The sequence below is a fragment of the Oryzias latipes genome, chromosome 11, assembly GCF_053564925.1.
Source record: "Oryzias latipes strain Hd-rR chromosome 11, Olatipes_Hd-rR_3.1".
Classification (NCBI taxonomy): Eukaryota; Metazoa; Chordata; class Actinopteri; order Beloniformes; family Adrianichthyidae; genus Oryzias; species Oryzias latipes.
Window position 1 is genome coordinate 1,125,564 of NC_136247.1, and position 22,592 is coordinate 1,148,155.

Below are 22,592 nucleotides of genomic sequence, written 5' to 3' on the forward strand. Positions count from 1 at the left end.
GAAAGAAGTAGTTGTTAAATTAGAGACAGTATGAGTGAGATCATGCAGCTGCGCGTGCCTGAATGAAATTCTGCTGTCGCTGTAGGCGCACAGACGTGCGTGTGTGTGTGTGTGTGTGTGTGTGTGTGACCATGAGAGAGAGAGAGAAAAGAGGAATAAGAAAAAAAGGAAAACATGACTAGTCTTACATTAAAGGATTCATTTCAGTGAAATGGATTATTTTGCTAAGTGTTAATATATCATTAGTTTTGTGTTGTGTATTTTGTGCTTTTCTTTTAGTTTGGAGAAAACTGTTAAAAGTAATTGTTTGTGTCAGCCTGTGCTTTGTGTTTAAACAAACCAGTTGTGGTTTGGTGTGTGAATGGTGTTTTTATTGGAGAGCCTTTTTAACTGTAATTCAGACATTAAAATATTAATTGGAGAGAATTTTTGTAGCTCAGAAAACAAAACAGAAGACAAAACAGAAGTCTTGGTTATCGGTTCTGAGGCAGAGAGAGAGATAAGGTTTTTTTTATCTGTCAACCAACTGTCTGTGATAGTAAGGAACCTTGGTTTGATTTTAGATGCTGACCTTAGCTTTGACCAGTGCTGAAATCTTAATTCGTGCTTTTATCACATCAAGAATAGATGACTGTAATGCCCTCCTTTCTGGCGTAAAGAAAACCCCTCTAATCACATGCAGTCCAGACATTGCATGCCTTTTAACAAGAACCAGGAAGAGGGAGCACATTACACCAGCTTAGAATAACTGCACTGGCTCCCTGTCAGCTTTAAGATCAATTTTAAGATTTTTTAGATAGTTTATAAGAGTGTTCATGTTGTTGGTCCTTTTATTTCAGACATGCTTTTAGCTTTTGAACCCCCAGAGCCCTCAGGTCCTCAGGCGCGGGCCTGCTGAAGGTCAGAACTAAAATCCATGAATAGGCCTTGTTTAGATACTACAAGCCTCGTCTGTGGACCAGCCTGCCTGAAGATGTAAGGGCCTCTCCCACTGTTGAGGTTTTAAACAAAAAATAAATAAATAAATGAAATGTTATATTATAATTTATCACATATTTACAGTATTTGTTTAATGCTAATGTTGTACTTTTTAAGTCTTACCTTGTTCCAATTTATATTTTAGGTGTTTTAGACATTTTAATGCACTTTTTAGCATTAATTTATTTTAATTTATATTTTCATATATAAGCTGTTTTTTTATATTTTAGCTCTTTTACTTATTTCTTCTCTTCTTTAAGCTTTTTATCTTAATTTCTCTTTTATTTTTGTGTAGGTAATTAGGTTCTATAGAAATAAAATTAAGTTTAATTTAAGATTAAATTAATGCAAAAACACAGAGCCATATGACAGCCCCTTACATTTTACTCCAAAAAGCTTGACCCTGTTGCCCAATCTCTACCACCATGTGTACAGGCAGTTTGTGCTGCATCGATGGCTGTAACCTCCTCGGCAGATGTAATATTATTTCATCCTTTACAACTTTTAGTCCCTCATGCCATTGACGTTTTACTTCTACAAAGCAAAATGAAGCTGAAAGTATAGCGTTAACCAGAGCATGTGAATTAGCCAAAGGAAAAGACCTTACAGTGTACACAGACAGCCAGTACACTTTCTCAACATTTTTTTATTTATTTATTTTTTTTTGCCAAACAATGGGAACGCAGAGGAATGAAAACTTCCACAGGCAAACCCATCACCCACGCACAACTTTTACTTAACCTCTTACAAGCCATAAAGGCCCCATCAAGGTTAGCAGTTTGTAAATGTGCTGCACACACTGCAAACATGGACACAATCTCAATAGGGAACAGGCTTGCTGATAAAATTGCAAAACAAGCTGCAGCAGGACACCACAACACAGAAACATACTCTGCAGAAACAGAAAACACACAACTCATAGACACTAGCATCTTGCATGACATGCAAAGCTCAGCTCCACTGCAGGAAAAGAAATTGTGGTTATCAAAGGGAGCAGGAATAACTGAAAAACAAATTTATGAAATGCATGGTGAACCTGTACTCCTGAAATCATTGTTCAAAGCAGCAGCAGTTGCGACACATGGGCCATGCCATGTGTCGACAGGAGGAATGACAGTGCTCATACAAAATTATTTTACAGCATTTGGCCTACAATCGTACTTAAAAAGGTTTTGTACAACATGTCCTACCTGTATACGGAAAACCCACAGGGTAACATGCAACCAAAGAGGGGAACTTTTCCTAAGCCATCCTACCCTTTCCAGGTATTACACATGGATTTCATTGAATTTACGGCAAGTGGCCCCTATAAGTACTGCCTTGTGCTAATAGACGCATTCTCAAAGTGGGTAGAAATAATCCCTACCAAAAAAGCTGACGCGATCTCAGTAGCAAAAGGTATCTGTAAAACCATCATTCCCAATTGTGGAATACCAGAAATTATATATAGTGATAATGGAGCCCATTTTGTTAACACCATCATCCAAAACATGGCCGCCAGCCTAAAAATGACGTTGAAAAATCACTGTGCATACCACCCACAAAGTGCAGGACTTGTGGAACGCACAAATGGAATAGTAAAAAGCAGACTAAAAAAATGCATGGAAACAACAGGAAGACCATGGCCAGAGTGTTTAGATCTAGTAAAACTATACATGAGAATCACACCTACATCAGATGGCCTGACACCCTTTGAAATAGTCTATGGAAGGCCCTATAGGTTACCTATAGTAGCCACAGACTTACAAAAAACAAATGAAGAACAAACAATAGCAGATTTTATCATAAGAATGATAAACCAAAAGGAGGTGTCCAATGCAAATTTACTGCCATCTGACTCCTTATGTCCACAGGAAAGCTCACCGGTGAAACCAGGCGACTGGGTGTTCATCAAGGTCCTAAAAAGGAAGAACTGGGCCAGCCCACGGTGGGAGGGACCATACCAAGTCCTCCTAACAACACCCACGGCAGTAAAAATAGCTGAACGCCCCAGCTGGATACATCTCAGTCATTGTAAGTTGCAACGTGCACCAGAGGCCTAAAGGAGGCTGTTGTGGTGAAGTCTGACTACAAAGGGGTTCCGTCTTTTAGTGGCGGTTCGTCTCAATCGTCAGCGAAGAAACCAGCCGAACCCAACATCCATTAGAACTTGGATCTTTGAAGTGACTCTGCAACCTAGCAGCATGGAAGGCCCACTGCTGGGAGACCGCAGCAGGTGGGCGCGGAGCTGCGCTGTGACTGTAGCACGTCTTCTAGTCGCACTGACTTTCCTAGCAATGGAGAAACCAGGAGAAGGCGGTATCAACCTCATCCACCGCTCATGGGATCTGTATGAAAAGACAACTGACCTCAATATTGCCACCCACGATCATTCCTACAGTACCAATCTCTGGTGGCAACTGATGAACAGAACTGCACACGACAACAACATCACCAGCTGTTATGTGTGTACTTTCATGCCGTATGCTTCCCACAATACAGGTCTCCGTCCAGGCAATATCACCAGAAGACAACAAGATTGCCTGTATGAACTTAGCACACACCCTGGCTACAACCGAACTAACAGGAGGACATTCAACTCCTGGAGCAAAAGGAATTACTTTGAGCGGTTTTGGGTTCCTCCCAATAATCCCTGTGGACCATGTGGCCCAATGAGAGACCTGTTGCCACTACCACAAGACCCCATTAAGCTCCCGGAGGTGATATCTTTGTTCGATCTAACTACTCAGCTTGTATGCAGAAAACCAACAGGATCAGAGGAAGCTGTGGATTATTCCTGATCAAACGGACATTTGACATAACAAACCAGACCAAAGGTAGGCAAAACCTAGCAGGTTGCAGTACCATAGTGCCTGGGGTTCGAGGATCCGGGGTCCTAGCTGATTGGTACTTCCTGTGCAGACACTCTGCCTATGCATCCCTTCCTCCAAACTGGGGAGGCCTTTGTGCCCTGGTCCCTCTGGTTCCACCTGTGTTCTTCATGAACAGAACCGTCCCAACACCCCACCCTGCACGACTGAAACGTGCCGCACCGGAGTTCCACATGAATTCCCTACAAATGACTACCACTCTTGGAGTCCCATGGGAGTTCCATATCTGGGGTGGAGGAGCAAAATTCGGACAACCACTCCTTCCATGGCTCGGAGTGGGAGAAATAAGAGACCACATCAAGATCAACAGGTACGCATTGCTGAGACTCCTTAACACCACCTACAAGTTTTCCAATGCATCAGCAGCAGAGATGTCGGCCATAAGAACTATGGTTCTGCAAAATCGACTCGTGCTTGACATCCTAACTGCATCATCAGGAGGTGTGTGCAAAATGGTTGGAGACACCTGCTGCACTTTCATCCCGGACGGCACCAGTGATGGACAGGACATTTCTACCGCACTGCACGACTTAGCAGAGCTGCAAGCCTACGTTAAGTCTGCGACTCCTGGTGCCAGTCCCACCAGTGACATCTGGTCCTGGGTTACATTAGGCCCATGGTGGCACCTCCTGCTGAAGTTATTGACCTCTATACTCATCGTTTTGTGCCTTTTTTGTCTTTTTACAACATGCGCTCTGCCTTGTGTCATGTCCATGATCGCAAAGGCTACCACGCAGGCTTTCATTTGTTACTAGCTTGTCCAACAAGCTGAAGAGGACCCCTCCCCATGTGAATACTCCTACGTCAGAGGCATCGTATGAATCTCTCACTGAAAGGGCCAAAAGCAAGTGGTGAAATGATGATGTTTTGATGCCCTGTTCTTTTAAAAAATAAACAACAAAAAAACAAAACATTTTTCACGTTTGTACCTTCCCTTTATCTGTGTTTACTTATGACGTGTTTGAAATGATTAAAAGGGAGGGATGTTAGAGTTGTATAATTATCATTTGCTTGCACACTATAGTCTCCATAATATGATTGTCTCATTTCTATCTTTCAGTAAGAAAACAATGACCTGAAAAGTTCTGATTATAAGAGAATATGATGTTCCTGTTGTTTCTGATTAAATGGCCCACATTCATGTCTGCAACCTTCAGTTTTCAATAAAAGAAGGCTCCATGCACTAGGATGGCAGAACTCCTCTGTGACAGTTCGCGCTGTCATAGACCGATTCTTCTTCTGCAGAAGTCTAGCAAAAGTTCTCATCTCCTGTGTGGTTCCTCTCTTTATTAAGGAAAAAGTCAGAACCCTGAAAGATTACATGAAATCTTTCCACCTTTATCCACCTTTGTCATGGTAGGGAGAACACGTCAATGTGAGGGTGGGGTCATAAGATAGCACAAGGGTTAAGAGTGTGCAACTTTCATTAGTCTAACAAATACTAATAACACAAAACCTACCACGCACGTGACAAATTTAAATTTTGAATGAGCCTCAAGGAAACTGTAAGACACGGTTGACACGGCAGAACACAGGACTGGACTCAGATGTAGAGTTTAGTTGGTTTTTAATCACTAGACTTAAGAATGTCAGGCTTCGCTTTGTCAAGGGAAGTCACAAGACAAACAGGCACCGGACAAAGGGAAACTCAGGCTATACATGAGGAGGGGAAGCACAGGTGGAAATGATCAGGGATGAAGAGGCAGGCTCAGCTGTGGGGAAACAGACAAGGGCAGGGAGAGGAAGGTCTGAAACGAGAGGTGGGTTAACTTTCAAAATAAAACAGGAAGTGTCACACGAGACAACACAAGTGACGGACAGGAACTTGACGAGACATGACAGAACCCCACCCCTAAGGACCGACTCCTGACGGTCCAGTAGACCCGGACCTGAAGAAGTCCGTCAGGAGAGACCTGTCCACAATGAAGCGTTCCAGAATCCGCTGCCGCTCCTCCGGTCCGTAACCCTCCCAGTCCACAAGGAACTGGTGACCCCGGCCCCGCTTCCTGACAGCCAGTATCTTTCGTACTATGTACACCAGACCACCTCCCACCATTCTGGGCGGGGGAGGAGGCTCTGAGGGAGGCACCAGGGAACTGTCCACCATCGGCTTTATGAAGTCATGTCATTTCACCTGTTTGAGTGCTCCTCAAGGAAGCTGGTCCTGGGTTATCCTTGGTTGTGCGAGTACGTCGGTCTGCGGCGGCGATGTGACTCACCGTCGCCGGTCTCTTCATGGGACAGGAGGAAACCGGATGACCAAGCTCTCCGCAGTAGAAGCACAAACCCTCCCGCTGGCGCCGCCGTCGTTCCTCCGCCGTAAGTCGTGCACGTCCCACCTGCATGGGTTCGTCACTGCTGTCCGCTGAGAAGTGATGCGGATCAGCCGTGAAACGTCGGAAGTCCCTTCTGCCCGTGCACTCAGCCCCGTGAGAAGGCCCGCCCCCTGACGGTCCGCTGCCGCGTCTGGAAGCCAGTTCACGGATTCGGTTGTCCGTTTGGATGGCAAGACCGATCAGAGAGTCCAGGCCCAGAGGTAAGTCCAAAGGTATGAGTTGCTCCTGGATGCGCGGGGCCAACCCCTTTAGGAAGACGTCATACAGGGCCACCGAGTTCCACCCGCTCTCGGCCGCTAAGGTGCGAAATCGGAGTCCCCACCGGGGTGTGTGCTGGTAAGCTCCCGCGCTTTGTCCCGGCTGGTAGACACCGGATCAAATGTGGTCTGAAGGGCCTCCTGGAAAGCAATGACAGACGAGCAGAGCGGGGAGTCGCGAGCCCACTCGGCCATGGCCCAAGCATGAGCCCTCCCCGATAAATGGGAGATCATGAAGGCGATCCGAGCTCTGTCTCAGACAAAGGCATGGGGGGAATGTTCAAAATGGATGGAGCAGTCAGTTAGAAAGAGCTTACATAGTCCTGGCTCCCCAGAGTAATGATCGGGGGGGGGGGGGGGGGGGGCATCTTGATTTCCTGAGTCCTGGCAGGCATAGTGGGAGAGGGAGGAACCGGGATGGATGCAGAAGCACCTGGAGGTGAGGTGACCCAGGGCGAACCCAGGCGGAGGTCCTGGATTTGGGTGGAGACCTGCATCATTTGAGATTCCAGGGCCTTCTGAAAGTCATCCTGCTGAGAAAGGCGGGCTTCCAGGCGCTGCAGAACAGATGTTAAATTGCTGCTCTCTGCTGAGTCCATTCTGGCCTGTTTGTACTGACATGGCAGAACACCGGACTGGACTCAGATGCAGAGTTTAGGTGGTTTTTTAGACTTGAGAACGTTTCGCTTTGTCAAGGGAAGTCACAAGACAAACAGGCACCGGACAAAGGGAAACTCAGGCTATAAATACATGAGGAGGAGAAGCACAGGTGGAAACGATCAGGGATGATGAGGCAGGCTCAGCTGTGGGGAAACAGACAAGGGCAGGAAGAGGAACGTCTGAAACGAGAGGTGGGTTAACTTTCAAAATAAAACAGGAAGTGTCACACGAGACAAGACAAGTGATGGACAGGAACTTGACGAGACATGAAAACGGTGCCCTTAAACTGGCTGGTCCTCTCTACAATCCTCCATGGGCCCGGACAATCCCAAAAAACTGCAGCACCCATACAGGTCAACCCTCCATATGGATGCATATGAGCATACCCTTAGTTGTCATTTGTGTATTTGACAACTCCAGAGAAAATTACAGGTACACTGAGACACTGAACCCAACATGCCTGTGTTGGAAGGTTGGTACCAGTGGCTGAGCCGCCAGCTAGCGTTTGAATGTGTGTGTGAATGGGTGAATGTGTGAAGGGGACTGTGACTTTAAAGCGCTTTTGACCTTCGAGGATTTTAGAAAAGTGCCATACAAGTATACACCGATAACCATTTAAAAAAGATTCATAGTTAACAGGGTTGCAGATGAAGCGATGTATCACAAACGATAGAACATCATCTGTATTCTGATCCAGTCATAAGAGTTTGAGAAGAAGTGAAGTGTATTTTTTGGAGAATGAGGGATGAAAAGCAAATGAGCTGTAAAGAGGTATGATTTAGATAGTGAATTCAGCATACAATAAGCATGTATTGTTTTTCAGTGTGTGGGTTGACTGGGGATTATTAGGTGCCAAGTGTGTGAGAGACTAGGTGAGTCACACTCACAGCTGTGAGTCGTCCTCCCAAAGTAACGCAGTGTACTCCTAGGGACAATCACAGACCACAAACACAGCCACATTATAGCTTACTAACCCCCTTACCCTCACTGGATAGGCATCTTTTTGCAACTGATGACAAAGTTTCCTTTTTTGTTTTAGAGAAATCTAAGACTTTTTGTAAAATAAAATGGTTTTATTTTTCACGTTTTTTTTTTAACTTCCATAATAATATCACATATCATCTTCCCGTTTCAAGTGAACTTTAAAGCACTTCCTCTGCTTTTCCTCTTTCCTTTCTGGGGTTTGCACTGCCAATCAGCTTCCTCCATCTAACCCTGCCTCTGTATCCTGTCTTGTAACACCAGCTAACTTCATGTCTTTGTTCACTGCATCCATACACCTTCTCTTTGGTCTTCACCTAGACCTCTAATAGCAGCTTTAGATTCAGCATCCTTCAACCAATAGATTCAATGTCTTTCATCTGGACATGTCCCAACCATCTCTGTCTGGCCTCTCTGACTGTTTCTCCAAAACCTCTAACATGTACTGTCCCTCTGATGTCCTCATTCCTGATCCTATCCATCCTGGTCACTCCCCTTCATTTCGCCCTTACTAATATCTGTTACTTCTTTCTCCATAACAGCTACCTCTCCTATTATTTGTTCTCTCTCATTTTCTACATTTATCAACTCTTGTAAGTATTCTTTTCATCTTTCCATGACACTACTGACACCTGTCAATACATTACCATCCCTATCCTTGATCACCCTGACCTGCTGCATGTCCTTTCCATTTCAGTCTCTCTGCCTTGCTAATCTGTACAGCTCAGGCTCTCCCTCTTTATGACCCAACCTAGCATTCAAGTCATCATAAGCCCCTTGTCTGGCCTTTGACCCCTCTACTTTCACCTTGCGCTGTCTCCCTATACTCCTGTCTACTCTCTCCAATCCTCTCAGTGTCCCACTTCTTCTTAGCTATCCTCTAACTCTGTATCCACTCCTGTATCTCCTCATTTCACCACCAAGTCGCCTTATCAACTTTCTTTCCTGATGACACATCAAGTAAAGTCTTACCTGTCTACCTGATCACATTAGCTGCAGTTATCCAGTCATCTGGAAGTACCTCCTGACCACCCAGAGTTTAAACTGCTTTGTTTATTATTTACAAAAAAACACTCCTAAAATGGTAGACTTCTAACTGACAGTAGGATTTCAAATCATTAGATTTAAATCTTAATGCAGTGGCCCTCAACCTTTTTTAGGCCATAGACCGGTTTACTGTCAGACATTATTTTCCTGGACTGGTCTGAACGGGCCAAAGTTGGAGTTTTTCAAGTTTCCGGTTTCCAAAAAATCTATCTTTTAAATTAAAATTCTGTTTCATAATGTTTAGTTTAAAAGGACATCTACTGTCTGTAGATATTTTCCGGATAATGAAGATTCAATCAAACAAAATAGTTCATTTGTAGAGCTTGTATCTGTGTTGTGAGGAACAAATCAGGAGGATCAAAGTAGCAGACAACAGATAAGTGAGTCAACATTGAATGGTCTGTATGTTTAAGCGCAGTGTTGAAGACAGATAGTTTTTGTGCAAGACTGACAGGTTGGAGAAGAGGCTTAGTGTTTCATTTTAGAGTTGTGGTGTGATTCAATGTCAGATAAATTCACATAGACAATAAAGAGAGGCACAGTAAGAGACCAGACCAACAAGCAAAGTTTCTTGTGCACAAGTTAGAAACAAACATGATGGAGAAATGCTATCACCATTCTTCTCAAAGGACTGCTTCTATCCTTGCTCCTTTTAATGAATAAATGAACAAGTGGGAGGTTACAACTTCCAACAAGAGAATCAGAGTTGAAAAGCTCATTAGGGGTGTTGTATAATGAAGCTTTTGGGCATGTTTTCAGTTCAAACAGCATCCTTTCTTTTCTGTCAAGGCCAGTGGGTCGTAAACCCACCCATCCAAGTTTGGGTTATGAAACAGGTGATAAAACACAGAAGAACGGTTTCTGAAAAGGGTAAAAACGGGTCATTCATAAACTACAGCTTAAGTTAACATTTAAAAACCCATTTAAACGACGATTAAAAATAATTTCTTTCATATTCAACTATGAATTTGAAACCCACTACCCCTCAGCATCATGGCAGATACTCGGCCAGTTAGTGTCGAAATGCTAATGTTAGTTTTCTGTTTTGAAACTTTCAGCGCCCAGTTGTGGCAAAGGTAACCATTTGCCTTCTTTGGCTGCAGTAATTGGTTTTCTGTTTACTGTTGTTGGCCTCATAATAGAGGCACACTTTCTAAAAGTGTGGAAGAGGCCAATTTTGGATCAGGATTAGATAAACTACAACAATAGAAAAAGTTCAATTAGCTGCTTGTTGTTGGCTTAGGTTTGATAAAACAATGACTCCAGATTTATAGTCTGTATGACGCTACGCAGGACTGAAGGTGTTTGTGGATTATTACAGTGATTATTGAATTCAAGTATTGAATCTGGCAATCTTGTTTCTGTCCAGTGACTTTTGGTCAGCATAGGGCTTTTGTTTTGAGAAAAACCCGCCCACTAATGTCCTGTCAGTTCAAAAACTTTGGAGTCAAGTGTCAAAGCTAAACATCAACTTTGTCGTTTTTCTGGATTAGCAGCCTTTTTGGTGGTAAGCCCTGTAATTGTGAAAGTCCAGCCCTCAGACAGGAAGCTGTTTGTAGTTTAGGGAGTACTGCATGTCCCCTTTGCCACCTACCACCTCCACACTCTGAGGAAACTTACACCCGCTTTGTTTAAAATACTCGTTTTGGTGATCCTCTGATCTTCTGGCCTTCCTTCTTACCTGATTCTTCTGCCTGAAACTTCTCATCTTTATCATAAATATTTAGACAGAGACACATTTTTTCTCATTTAGTTTCTGAACATTACCACAGTGAATTCTAATCAAAACAACTTCGATGCCATTGAAGTGCAGACTTTCAGCTTTTATTCCATGGGTTGAACAAAAAGATTGCATAAAAATGTGAGAAACTAAAGCATTTTTAAACACAACCCCTTCATTTCATGGGCTCATCAATAATTGGACAAATGAAATAACTGAAAACCAAATGGTCATAACTAATATTTGGTTAAAAAGAATTTGTTGGCAATGACAGCCTGAAGTCTTGAACTCATGGACATCACCAGATGCTGGATTTTCTCCTTCTGAATGCTATGCCAGGCGTTTTGTTGGGTTAAAACAACCTGCAACATCATAACAATTCAAAAAGGAAAGAAAGACCAACAGACAAAGGTACCTTTACGAGGAAAGCAGACAGAGATCTACCCAGTAAACAATCTCTCTCCACTCTGGCGCAAATTCTGCTGCCTCCTCTTTTAATAAGTTGATTTGGGTTGTCCCTAAGTTACACATGCGCTGAGCTCTAAGGAGGGGAAACAGATAAAAACACAGCTGCAGCACTATCAGAAAGCATTTATTACAACATGTCCGTCCTTCCACAGTCTTCTCAAATCATCTCTGGGCCTGCAAATCCGTTTCTCACAGATAAACTAACACAGAGCGTCCTTCGATTCATTTTAGACACAGCTAACACAGGTTCTCAGGAGAATGCTGAAAAGACGCAAAGATAAACATTTTCTCACAAGGGTGTCACCTCCACCTTCCTGTGAAACAGATTTGGACACACACAGACACTTCTGCAAACATGATTAAATCACCTATATATATATATATATATATATATATATATATATATATATATATATATAATGTATATAGGTTATCTCATATTTGCTTATTTTATGCATCACCTAGCTATATATATATATATAGCTAGGTGATACATAAAATAAGCAAATATGAGATAACCTATATACATTTTTCCAACACCTTTACTGCAGCGGCTTTCAGTTGCTGTTTGTTTGTGGGCCTTTCTGTCTGAAGTTTAGTCTTCAACAAGTGAAATGCTGCTCAGTTGGGTTAAGATCAGGTGACTGACTTGGCCATTCAAGAATATTCCACTTCTTTGCTTTAATAAACTCCTGAGTTGCTTTGGCTGTATGTTTTGGGTCGTTGTCCATCTGTGTTATGAAACGCCGTCCAATCAGTTTGGCTGCATTCACCTGGATCTGTGCAGACAGTCTGTCTCTGAACACCTCAGAATTCATTGGGCTGCTTCTGTCCTGTGTCACGTCATCAATAAACATTAGTGTCCCAGTGCCACTAGCAGCCATGCACGCCCAGACCATCACACTGCCTCCACCGTGTTCTACTGATGATGTAGTGTGCTTTGGATCAGGAGCTTCTCCACGTCTTCTCCATACTTTTCTCTTGCCATCATTCTGGTAGAGGTTGATTTTGGTTTAGTCCAAAGAATGTTTTTCCAGAACTGTGCTGGCTTTTTTAGATGCTTTTTAGAAAAGTCCAAACCCTCTGGATCTACTTTCATGCATTCTTCTTTTGATGGTAGACTTGGATATTGATCCGCCTACCTCCTGGAGAGTGTTGTTCACTTGGTTGGCTGTTATGAACGGGTTCCTCTTCACCATGGAAATGATTCTGCCATCATCCACCACTGTTGTCTTCCGTGGACGTCCAGGTCTTTTTGTGTTGCTGAGTTCACCAGTGCTTTCTTTCTTTCTCAGGATGGACCACACTGTTGATTTTGCCACTCCTACACAGCAAATCAAGCAGTGTATATTTTATTCCATAGGAGTAAAGTTTACACCGAATCCGGTGATTATTTGGGTCCAGATTCCCAGTGTTAAAACAACACCGTCTACAAGAGTTAATGAAATAACACTAAAATTGTGTAAAATTCCAACACCGTGAGAGTTTATATAAATTCTTTAGCAGATATTATTTGACTCTGTCCAGATGAACCATTACAGTTCTGATATTGACTGCATCTACACTTAAAGAGTAGAAATTAACTCTTTCATCAGTGATTTATATACACCCAATAATATCCAATTATTATTTCAAAGAGAGTTGATTATTCACCTTAATGCAGAATTTCAGAGTTCCCTAAAAGCAAAAATACACAGAAAACCACAATGTCAAAGAAATCCAACATCTGTAGTCTGAATACACCACTATAAAGTGAGATGTTGATTAACTGGTCTGTGTTATTACTCAGCAGGATCATTAGAACGTAGGGCAACATAAATATAGTGCTATATAAATTGGTATCACACAGTTTAACAACTGTTTTGAACAAAATCCTTCGTAAATGTTTAAGGTAAACAAGTATTCTACAACAACACGTGAACAAGGATAACATACAGGTCATTCCTTTCGAAACCATAAGTTGTCTGAAGGTCAAATGGTTTGAATACCTGCAACTGATCAACTCTCAGTAAAGAAACGTCATACTCATCTCCTGTCATCACATGATAGGCATGAAGGTGCTCAGCAAATCCCAGTGTCTTCATGTGTTCCACTGCAAGAAAATAGTTCCCATCAAAACCAATAATGTTACTTATTTGACAAAACACTGGCATTCCATCTTCCACTTTTAAGAACACAACCAGATCAGGTCGATATTCTGTCCCATAACATGTAATCCAAGAAGCCACATCAACCTCACAGTTCATGTCAATGTGTAGGTTATCTGCAATCATGTCCCCGTTTCTTAACTCAAATGGCTTTACCATCTTAACAGGTCCGGAATCAATGTTTTTCAAAGGCAATGATTCCCAATGGTATGCTATTGCCATCTGATGTTTTTGGGCCAATGTCTTTGTGATGTTTTTGAAATTTTTCACTGTATTTTTAAAAAAATCTGTGTTTTGCCTCAAATCTAATTGACCAAAAGTGAAGAATTGGGCCAATTTTCGAATAATTCTGGGGTAATGAATCATGAAGTCGTGTTTTGGCATCAAGTTGAGTTGTGGGTACAGTTCTTTAAACAGCCGATGGTGATCAATAATAAGGTGCTTCAGACAAATGGTCATACCCTCTGTAATGACTGGTGAAAACACAATATTGATAATTTGCAGAAGCAGTAGCAAAAGTCTCCAATGTGCATTGCCTTCTGGCACAACATCTCCAAATATCAATGGGACATTCCTTACCAAACAAAATGTTTGAATAGCATTTAGATCAATAGTATTGCCTGTTTGGTCCAGGTTTATTCTGTTGGGACGATTCTTCCTTTCAAGATACCCATAGTTGAATGAGTATATTCTTTCAATTGCCTCATATTTGGATATGAATTGTTTGTCTGAAAGGTAGCCAAATAGCAACTTTAACTCCAACTGCCCCACACCCTCCAATATGTCATGCATAATGTCAACAGCGTAATTGTCAGAGACATTAAAGTACTGCAGGTCATTGAGCAAACACACTCGCTTCACACCAAAGGATGACGGCACAGTAGGGGCTTGAACATCATTGCAATGTTGAGCATGGAGTTCTTTGTTGGAAAATATAATCTTTCGCTTTGAGATTACTTTCCTTGTTGCATGTTCAAAAAGGTCGAGAAGAAGAAAACCACGGGATTCGGCCGGATTAAGTTTAACAAATTTATTCCCTAACAATATTTCTAAAAACAGAGTAAAACAAAATAAAACAGATCATCTGGGTTCCCAAAGTTTCAGAGCTTACACAGCGCCGAATTACAAACGTCTTAACGTGTCAGCCTGTTGGGAACAACGAAAGTTCCTCCGTCCAGCTGTTTTAACATCTCGGTTTCAGCATCCTCCTTCGTAATACAGCATGGCGTCCAGACTCCTCCTCTGGACGCTCGGATTGGCTGGCAGGGAGCCTGCCCACTTCTGTCAGTCCATATTAGGAGTCAGCATCCGTTCCCCGCGTCTGAAGTCACCTCCCAGACTGACATGGTCCCGCAACCAAATGGCTCCCTAGGTGCCCCCCCCCCATGTGGCCGGATCTTCTTAACATACAGTAGACAATACACCTTTGTTCCCCACACGGGAGCAGATGCCTGTGGCGATTCCCAGGGATGGAAATCAGTCTCAGAGATGATTGATTTATGATCCAAGTCAGACCTACAACCAAATGGCCTCAGAAGATCAAAGACCGTTTTCTCCTGCAGGGGGTTGGAGGTTGGAGCTGCATTCCTGAAACCTCTCACATATGCAACTTGAAGAAGCTTCTTCAAGGTTTTAAGGATGTAAAAGCACACACACTTCAGCAAATGACTTATCTTCAATATAATAAAATTTAAGACTGAAAACCCTAATGAATTTACCAAAAAATATAAATTCCTTCATTGCGCAGCGCCAAGTCTGGTTCATCTTCAGTAAAAAGCATTTGACAGGTTTCTTTGTCTGCCAGACAAAAACGGCAAAAATAGGTGGCACTGAAGGATTCAACATAGCCAAGTAATGTGTGCAAACCTAAATTGTCCCCAGTGACTTGGGCCACTGTTCCATAAACTGGGCCTTCGGAAAAAGGGAGGTCGATTCCCAAAGACTCAAGGATTTTGAGATCATGTACCAGGGGGTCCAAGATCATGTTCATGCCATACTTTTTGATATCCTGACTGTGAAAAAGTGAAACAAGATGGATGTTCATCAGAGCAGAATTAATTTTTGGAGCCAAGTTTCTAAGAACAAAGTAAATACTTCCAATTTTATGGATACCGTGCTTAGAACCAAGGGGGTTTGCAGTTTCAAACTCATCAAAAAAAATCTGAATTTGAAGAGCATTTTTTATCTTTGAGAAGAGGGGATGACTTTTAAAATAATTCCCATCACAGAAGTCTTTGTAGATGCCATGCTGATCTGAGGGCTGAACAAAATAGCCAAATATGTCTTTGTTGGAAAAAAAAAAAATTCAACGTTTCCAATATGGGAATGTACACAAATGTATCCGTTACTGGAACCTGATCATATGTACCAGAGGTTCGATTTCTTCTAGTGTCATACCGTACACCTAGAGCAATCTCAACAGGCTCTACCACCCCCCATTTCTCTGCAAAATGTTTCTTCCATTTTTTCTCTGTGTTGACATTACTGAAAGGATTATCAAGGGTTTTGAAATAATCCTCCAATTGGACTTTCAAATTTTCATTGCAAGGACATAGATTTAGAACATCTTCCTTGATATTTGTTTGAATTTCATTTACAAGCTCTTGCACATTTTCTACAACTGACTCTATTACATTTGTTGCCAAACCATGTCCTACGAGTTTTCCAATCAAGGATGCACACATCTCTTGAGTGTCTTGGCTGTTTCTTACATTGCTCGTTGAACTCTGTGGTTGTTCTTCTGAACAAGGCTCTACTGACTGATCAACTACTGGAAAAGAATAAGGGGTCATTTCCTCAGGATGATCTCCAATTCTAGCTCTGTGTTTGCTTTGAAGATGTTTTCTAAAACCTGAAAATGTGCAAAATCTGAGAACATCCATCTTGGTCACATAGAAGTTGAAATGTTTTTCCAGGGTAAAACCCATGGAAAATCTTTAGATGACGAACCAAATCTTTGACAGAACTGCGAGTACATTTGCAAACAAAACAGTGGAGCATCTTTCTTTTGTTAATTTACCTGAGTCAATTGAGAAGCTTTGATCTGAGGTCCTTTACCCTGGGGCTTTCATGGCATAGGCCAACATCAATATTGTAAATGGTCGTCTGCACAAATGTATACATGTTCTGCAAGGGCTGGTCGTAGGAGATGCCAAACACGTAGTGTGCTTTGAAAAGTTCATCAAAGGCTGAAAGTGAAGACTTAGCCTTGCAGGGGATGAGTTGACCGTCCACCACTATGTAATAATCATTGATGCTGGCACGTGATGTTCCAACAGCCAGAATGTAGGGCTGTCTCCCCTGGACTGGGCCCGTTACCTCTTGAAGGCTGCGGCATGACTGAAACAAGTTTTAATGGATAATGAGTAATTTATTTTAAATTTGAACAACTACACTTTGAGTTACTAAAATCTAAGTGGGAGCCACCTACTTTGTGAAAATGGACGACACGTTTTAAAGCTTCTCGAACAGCGATCTTTCCAGGTTGCTTCTTCCCACCAGGTGGAGGAGGAAGGAGATAAACCAACAGCAACAGTGCTGCCATGTCACTGTCCCAAGCTGGAGCAAAAAATAAGAAAATAAAGAATTTGCTTGAAACAAAGCTAGTCATTTTTGGCATATATTCAGCTAGTGAAGTTTGATAAATAGCAACTTTGTGGAAAATTGTGTTAAAATTGTAGGACTTTTTCACTTCTGCATATCTATAGATGGCATGAATCAAACCACAACAAAGGAGAGAACGAAATGTGTGACCTAAGCAAGGGCTTACCTGGTAAATCTTCATTTTCATCATGGTTCTCCTCAGCAGACTGAATGAGGGAGTCCAGAGTTGGTGTTTTTGTGAGGTTTTTCGCTTCTTTGATAACTTTCTGCTTTAACAAAGTTCCCCATTTCTCCAAGAGTTTTGAGGCGGTTTCCTCACCAAACATCATTTGGAAATCCTGCAACACCTTAAATTAATCACAAAAAATATAGACGAATAATTAATCTATACTTCAGCAGAACTTCAACAAATTTTGTATCAAAGAAGCAGTGACAAAGGAAAGATAATCCTAAATATATTCATTGTTTTCAAGTCTGCTGTTATTTTTGAGAGGAATTAGGAATAACTCACTATCACCCTATAATAACCAACCATTCTGCAACATCACAACACTCAGCTGACTCACCAGGCCCTTTGTGTCTAGAAACCTTGGGAATACTGTTAGGATGGTCTCACACTTCTCAGAATCTTGAATTAACATCCGTCTGTATTGAAAAGTTTGTTTCATCTTCATGAAGATCTGCCCTTCTTCAGTGCAGTGCCTCAAAAAGGATAAGGCCTCTCTGCAGAGGTCCCCATCCAACTGATGCTCTGCGGTCACAGGTCTCTCCAACTGTGGTCCTCTATTGCGTGATGAATCCCTTCCAGAGCTGCTGCTCCTCCTGCTTCCACTACTGAGTTCACGCTGCATGTTTTTTAGTTTCCATGCAATGTAGCCTCCATTACTCTTAGCATCAAAAAAGTGCTCCTAAAGGGAAACAGAAACTGTAGCTCTAAAAATACTCCTCTAAACTTTATGGTGAACAGAAACTAATGCTCACATATCCTTTTTCTGAGTATGGATCTTTCAGACAAGGAAACAGGGTGACAATCCCTAAAGCATAGCGTGTCCTTATATCCATGGGGGGAGTCGTCCTTAGAAGGAAAGGAGCAAAAATTAGTCATCTTTGATGATTTTATGTTTGTATGTCACTGCAACAATAATTTTTACTTAGACTATAATTGACAAAAAGTGACTTACCCATACTGCTCAATCATAGCTGCCACAACTATTTTGACTATTGTCCGGCCTGATGCATCTTTAACCTCCCTTGTTTGTCTGTATTCTTTTAGTATTTTCTCTCCTCCTGGCTTGGCTTCCAGTAGTTTTTCAACAAGCTAAAATGGAGAGGGGGAAAAAAACAACACAAAAATCAAATTAGTTCTTTTAATCAATTTCTATGTTTGTTTGTTTGTTTTTTAAATCAAGGATAGCCGTCACATGGTGTCAGTTATTAAAGAAAAATACATAAGCACAATCATATGTAAAATTAATGAGAATGTCACCTCTTTCGCATCTGAAGAACTTTCATCACTTGATTCTTTTCTTTGGGACTTAGGGTCTGCACTGTAACTTCTTTAAGGGGACATGAAGGAAGTCTCATTGTCTGATGAAAGTGATGAGAGAGACAGGGTATCTGTGCATGAAGACTGCACTGGAGATTCTAAAGGAAAAACAAACAATAAAAATCAGTCAGAATCGGACCACCATAAAATAATTTGAGAATACAGTAAAACAGCAATGTGTGCCATTTTAGGCATTTAATAAAGCATTCAAAATTAGTACAATAAATCAAACAAAAAATCATTAAGGGAGGATCCATGTGCTTAACTTCATATACTTCCGTTTCCGGTTCCGGGTTATACAGGAGTTCCGGTTCCGGGTTATACAGCAGGACGCGTGGCGTGCCTCTCTGCGAATACAACTATCTTCAAATTACTTAAAAAGTTGATTTTTCTCCAAAAAAGAGAGCTGACCATGCCCCCGAAGAAACCCCAGGAATATGAAGAGCTCAAAAAGTCTCTTGACATTATTCAAGAAACGCTGAAAAGTTTTATGGATCAAGTGTCGGCTAAGCTAACACCACTCTGGGATATGATGGAAGAGTTCCGAAGATTTTGGGCTCAAAACGAGCAGCGAGAAAACCGGGTCGAGATTCTGGAGAAAAGACTGGACGATGTGGAACAGCAAGTAAGGATGAATAATGTCATTCTCACTGGAGTACCAATCAAGCCTCGAGCGAAGCCGAATGCAGCAGGAGCTAGCACTGCTAATGCTAGCGCTAGCGTAGCTAGCAGTTCTAATACGGAGTTCGGTGCAGCGTCGCTGGAACAGCAAATACTTTCATTTCTCACATCTAAAGGGATTTCCCTGGATCTCAATACCATCGAGACCTGCCACCTGCTCCCCAGGAGAAAGGAGACGGATAAACCAGCGATCCTCATCAGGTTTGTGAATCACAAACACAAGCTAGCTTTGATGAACCAAAGGAAACACCTGAAAGGTTCGGCTGCTTATCTGAACGACCATCTGACCAGAAGGAATGCTGAAATCTCAAAACATGCACGGCTTCTCAGGAAGCGTAAGCAGATTGAGAACACTTGGGTTAAAGGCTGCAGGATTTACGTCAAACCGCTCGGTCCAGAGGACCGGTCAAAGGTTGTGGTCGTGAACACCATGAAGGACTTTGAGAAGTGCTTGATTACGGTTGTCTGAAACAACGTGGAGTAATAAATCAAAGAGCCAAATAATTTCAAGAAATATGACACCTGGAATCATCACTTTCTCCGTATGCCTAACGTAACCTGAATAACAGCAGGGTTCTGACCTGCAGACAACTTGACCTCAACTTTCACCGCAGCTGATAGCAGCTGAAGAAGGATATGGACCTGAATCTAATGTCTGCAGACATAACATGGAAGAAAAATATTAACTGTTTAAACCAAGAAAATCGGCTGTTATCAGTAAAAGAAGAAATGCCAACCTTGGACAATTCGACAGTTTATGGACCCTTTTTATTTTTCCCCCACAGCATTACTTTATTATATAAAAAAAAAGAAAAAAAAAAGAAAAATACAAAAAAAAAAAATACAAAAAGAGTAAAACAAATGATTAATCACTTTTGAAAATTGTTAAATTGATTGACTTTTGATGATAGTACTTCACTAGCTCCTAAAATTGATAAATTGATTCAAAAATCTTTCCTAATGTAGCATAACTTTGCACATGTTTTTTAACTTTTGATACTTGATGAAATTTTTGCTATGAAAATTCCTGAAACAGTGTTGTGTCTATTTTACTGATATAGTATTATGTTTTAACATAATTTGCATATATTTCAGATGCTGCATTTGCCATGTTGATTTCTAAAATAGTTATTTTTGACGTAGTACTTAAGTAATTCATCTTTGGCATCCACTTTATTGATACCTTATGATTATTAATTCTGTCTGATAAAACCTAGGAACCGGATATTGATAAATCATGTAATAAAATGATTATAGTATAACGGGGTGGGATTATATAAGTTCGCTTCCTTCCACTCCCTTTCAAGCAATATTTATTAATTATGTCTAATTATCCTAAGTTTGATTAGTTACCGTATGAATGTATAACTGATGATTATATTGTTTTTGTGTATTATTTCTATTTGATTGCTTGAAATAAACCATTTCAAATCAAAAAAAAAAACAAAAAACATTTCAAATCAAAAATACTTCATTAGTTTTAGATTGGATGTATTAAATAAAATGAACTTTTTTGTGCAGTTTTACTTTTACCCTGAACAGAAGAGGCATCAACAAGGTTCCAGACAATGTCGGACTTTTCGTCCAGAAGATCACTAAACACGTCCTCGTCAATCTCTGTCCCAGTTTCATCCACAACATATAAATTTGTCTCATGAGGGATGTCAAACTTCTCTTTGGCTGTAAATAAATAGAAACATTTATGGATACTGTTACTTTTTTCAATTTCCTATTACTTGACAGTTTAATTCATTTCAATGTTCTGCTGTATGATAAATAGCATGCAATTCCAATCAAATTTATACGAATATTAAACTGCACATTCACAATGTAACAATAGACAGTAAAAGAAATATTTAAACTAACTGGTAAAAACACAGCAAGGATGACACTTTAATAATTTTTTACTTGGAAATATGACGGGTTGAATGAATTACCTTGTCTCAGGAATGTAGCATACGAGGCTCCATTTAGTTTGACATATCGTTTCTTTCCCAAATACTGGACTTTAAATAGCATTGTTGCAGCTAAAAAAAAAAATCAAAAAAGCATTCCTTAAAAACAAAAGCTAAGTCAACAAGTTTAACAAAAGAGCATATTGTGGAAGGTCACGGTTAATTGGGGGGGGTGGGGTACAGTACAAAAGTGAACCGAAATTGCTGTAAAAAGACACGATTCCATACAACCAAGTAAACCGTTACACCCCTATAGACAAACAGACCCCAATGCTTTGCGTTTGACCAATTTGTGCGAAAAAATGTATCTAAATGTTTTTTTAAGTGAAACATCAACGTTTTTATCATCACAACACAGTGGATTCACATAGTCACCATAAAACTCTCATATTATCAATTAGATTTTCACTTTGTGAAATAGGTGACGTCATTATTGCAGTTTTAAAAAAGTAGTAAGCTTTCAAAAAAGTGAGCATGGTGTTGTTCAATTCGCTTTTAATCCAGGGCAGTAGACAGTCCTGCACTGTATATATTTGTTATAGTTAGGGATAAGAGTGGGAATTGTGGAAAATCGGACATAGACTCAGATTTTCCCACCCGTTGGGGGATGGGGTTTTCCCCACAAGTTTATCGATTTTGGCAGGCGGGCTCAAATATCTCAATGGACACTAAAATATAAAATTTACAACATTCACATATTTTTTGTTTACTTTAAGTTGAAGATTTAATACAATTTAAAATCGCAAATGCAGAACTCTCTCTAGTGTTAGTGCCCCACACAGACCGGCTTCTTTTACCACGACGGCACGCACGTGCTAAATACGCAGGGGGGATTCAAATTGAACTTCAATTGTCCAAAACTGTTAAACACATAAAGCACAAAATAATTTATTAGGATACCACAACTTCCTTGAATTTCAAATAATTGTTTTAGCTAGCGATCGATGTTTGTTGCAGTCAGGCTAGCAAAAAAAAACAAAAACAACAAAACAAAAAAGGTAGCAGGAAATACATTACCGATCAAATAAAAAACCAATGCGAAACTGTGTCTAAATATTTGTCTAATAGCGTGGGTTATTCAAATGCCACTTACCTGTTTCCCGCTGTCTGACACGATATCCTTTTCACCGCACGACGCTTGAAAACCGTTGTTTCCCGCCGTCAACGATTGCCTTCTTTGCCGCTCATCTATTTCCTACCAATAGAAACGTACCTGACGTAATGACGTACGCTACTTGAAATGAGAACCATGCAGACTCAATCATAAATATACAGTCTGGGGTGTTTGGTGAGCAAATATGAGCTCTACACCAACACTGACATATAACATGACACTACAAAGT

At 41.1% G+C, this 22,592-nt stretch overlaps 1 protein-coding gene across 3 annotated transcripts; it reads right to left on the bottom strand.

Moving 5' to 3' along the window:
• Positions 1–13,023: 13,023 nt before the first annotated feature.
• LOC105355174 (uncharacterized) lies at positions 13,024–22,552 on the bottom strand. 3 transcript variants are annotated; one of them, XM_023960285.2, is made up of 11 exons: positions 22,343–22,552; positions 21,232–21,321; positions 20,828–20,974; positions 18,554–18,711; positions 18,249–18,385; positions 18,049–18,142; positions 17,634–17,975; positions 17,234–17,414; positions 16,895–17,022; positions 16,484–16,803; positions 13,024–13,409 (listed from the first exon to the last, which is right to left on the bottom strand). In XM_023960285.2, exons 5-10 carry the CDS (start codon positions 18,263–18,265, stop codon positions 16,489–16,491), a joined length of 1,077 nt encoding a protein of 358 aa, XP_023816053.1. In that variant the 5' UTR covers positions 18,266–18,385; positions 18,554–18,711; positions 20,828–20,974; positions 21,232–21,321; positions 22,343–22,552; the 3' UTR covers positions 13,024–13,409; positions 16,484–16,488. The 3 variants fall into 3 exon arrangements, with proteins under 3 accessions (XP_023816053.1, XP_078810654.1, XP_078810653.1); XM_078954528.1 differs by lacking the exon at positions 13,024–13,409 and having other exon boundaries at positions 14,480–16,803; positions 17,234–17,405; XM_078954527.1 differs by lacking the exons at positions 13,024–13,409; positions 20,828–20,974; positions 21,232–21,321; positions 22,343–22,552 and having other exon boundaries at positions 14,480–16,803; positions 18,554–20,751.
• Between the last annotated feature and the right edge of the window lie 40 nt (positions 22,553–22,592).

Coding starts and splice junctions, on each gene's coding strand:
- LOC105355174 (XM_023960285.2), bottom strand. Junction 17,976..18,048: donor CATACTCAGAAAAAGGATAT/GTGAGCATTAGT, acceptor GTTTCCCTTTAG/GAGCACTTTTTTGATGCTAA. Junction 17,023..17,233: donor TGAAAATGAAGATTTACCAG/GTAAGCCCTTGC, acceptor TTTTTGCTCCAG/CTTGGGACAGTGACATGGCA.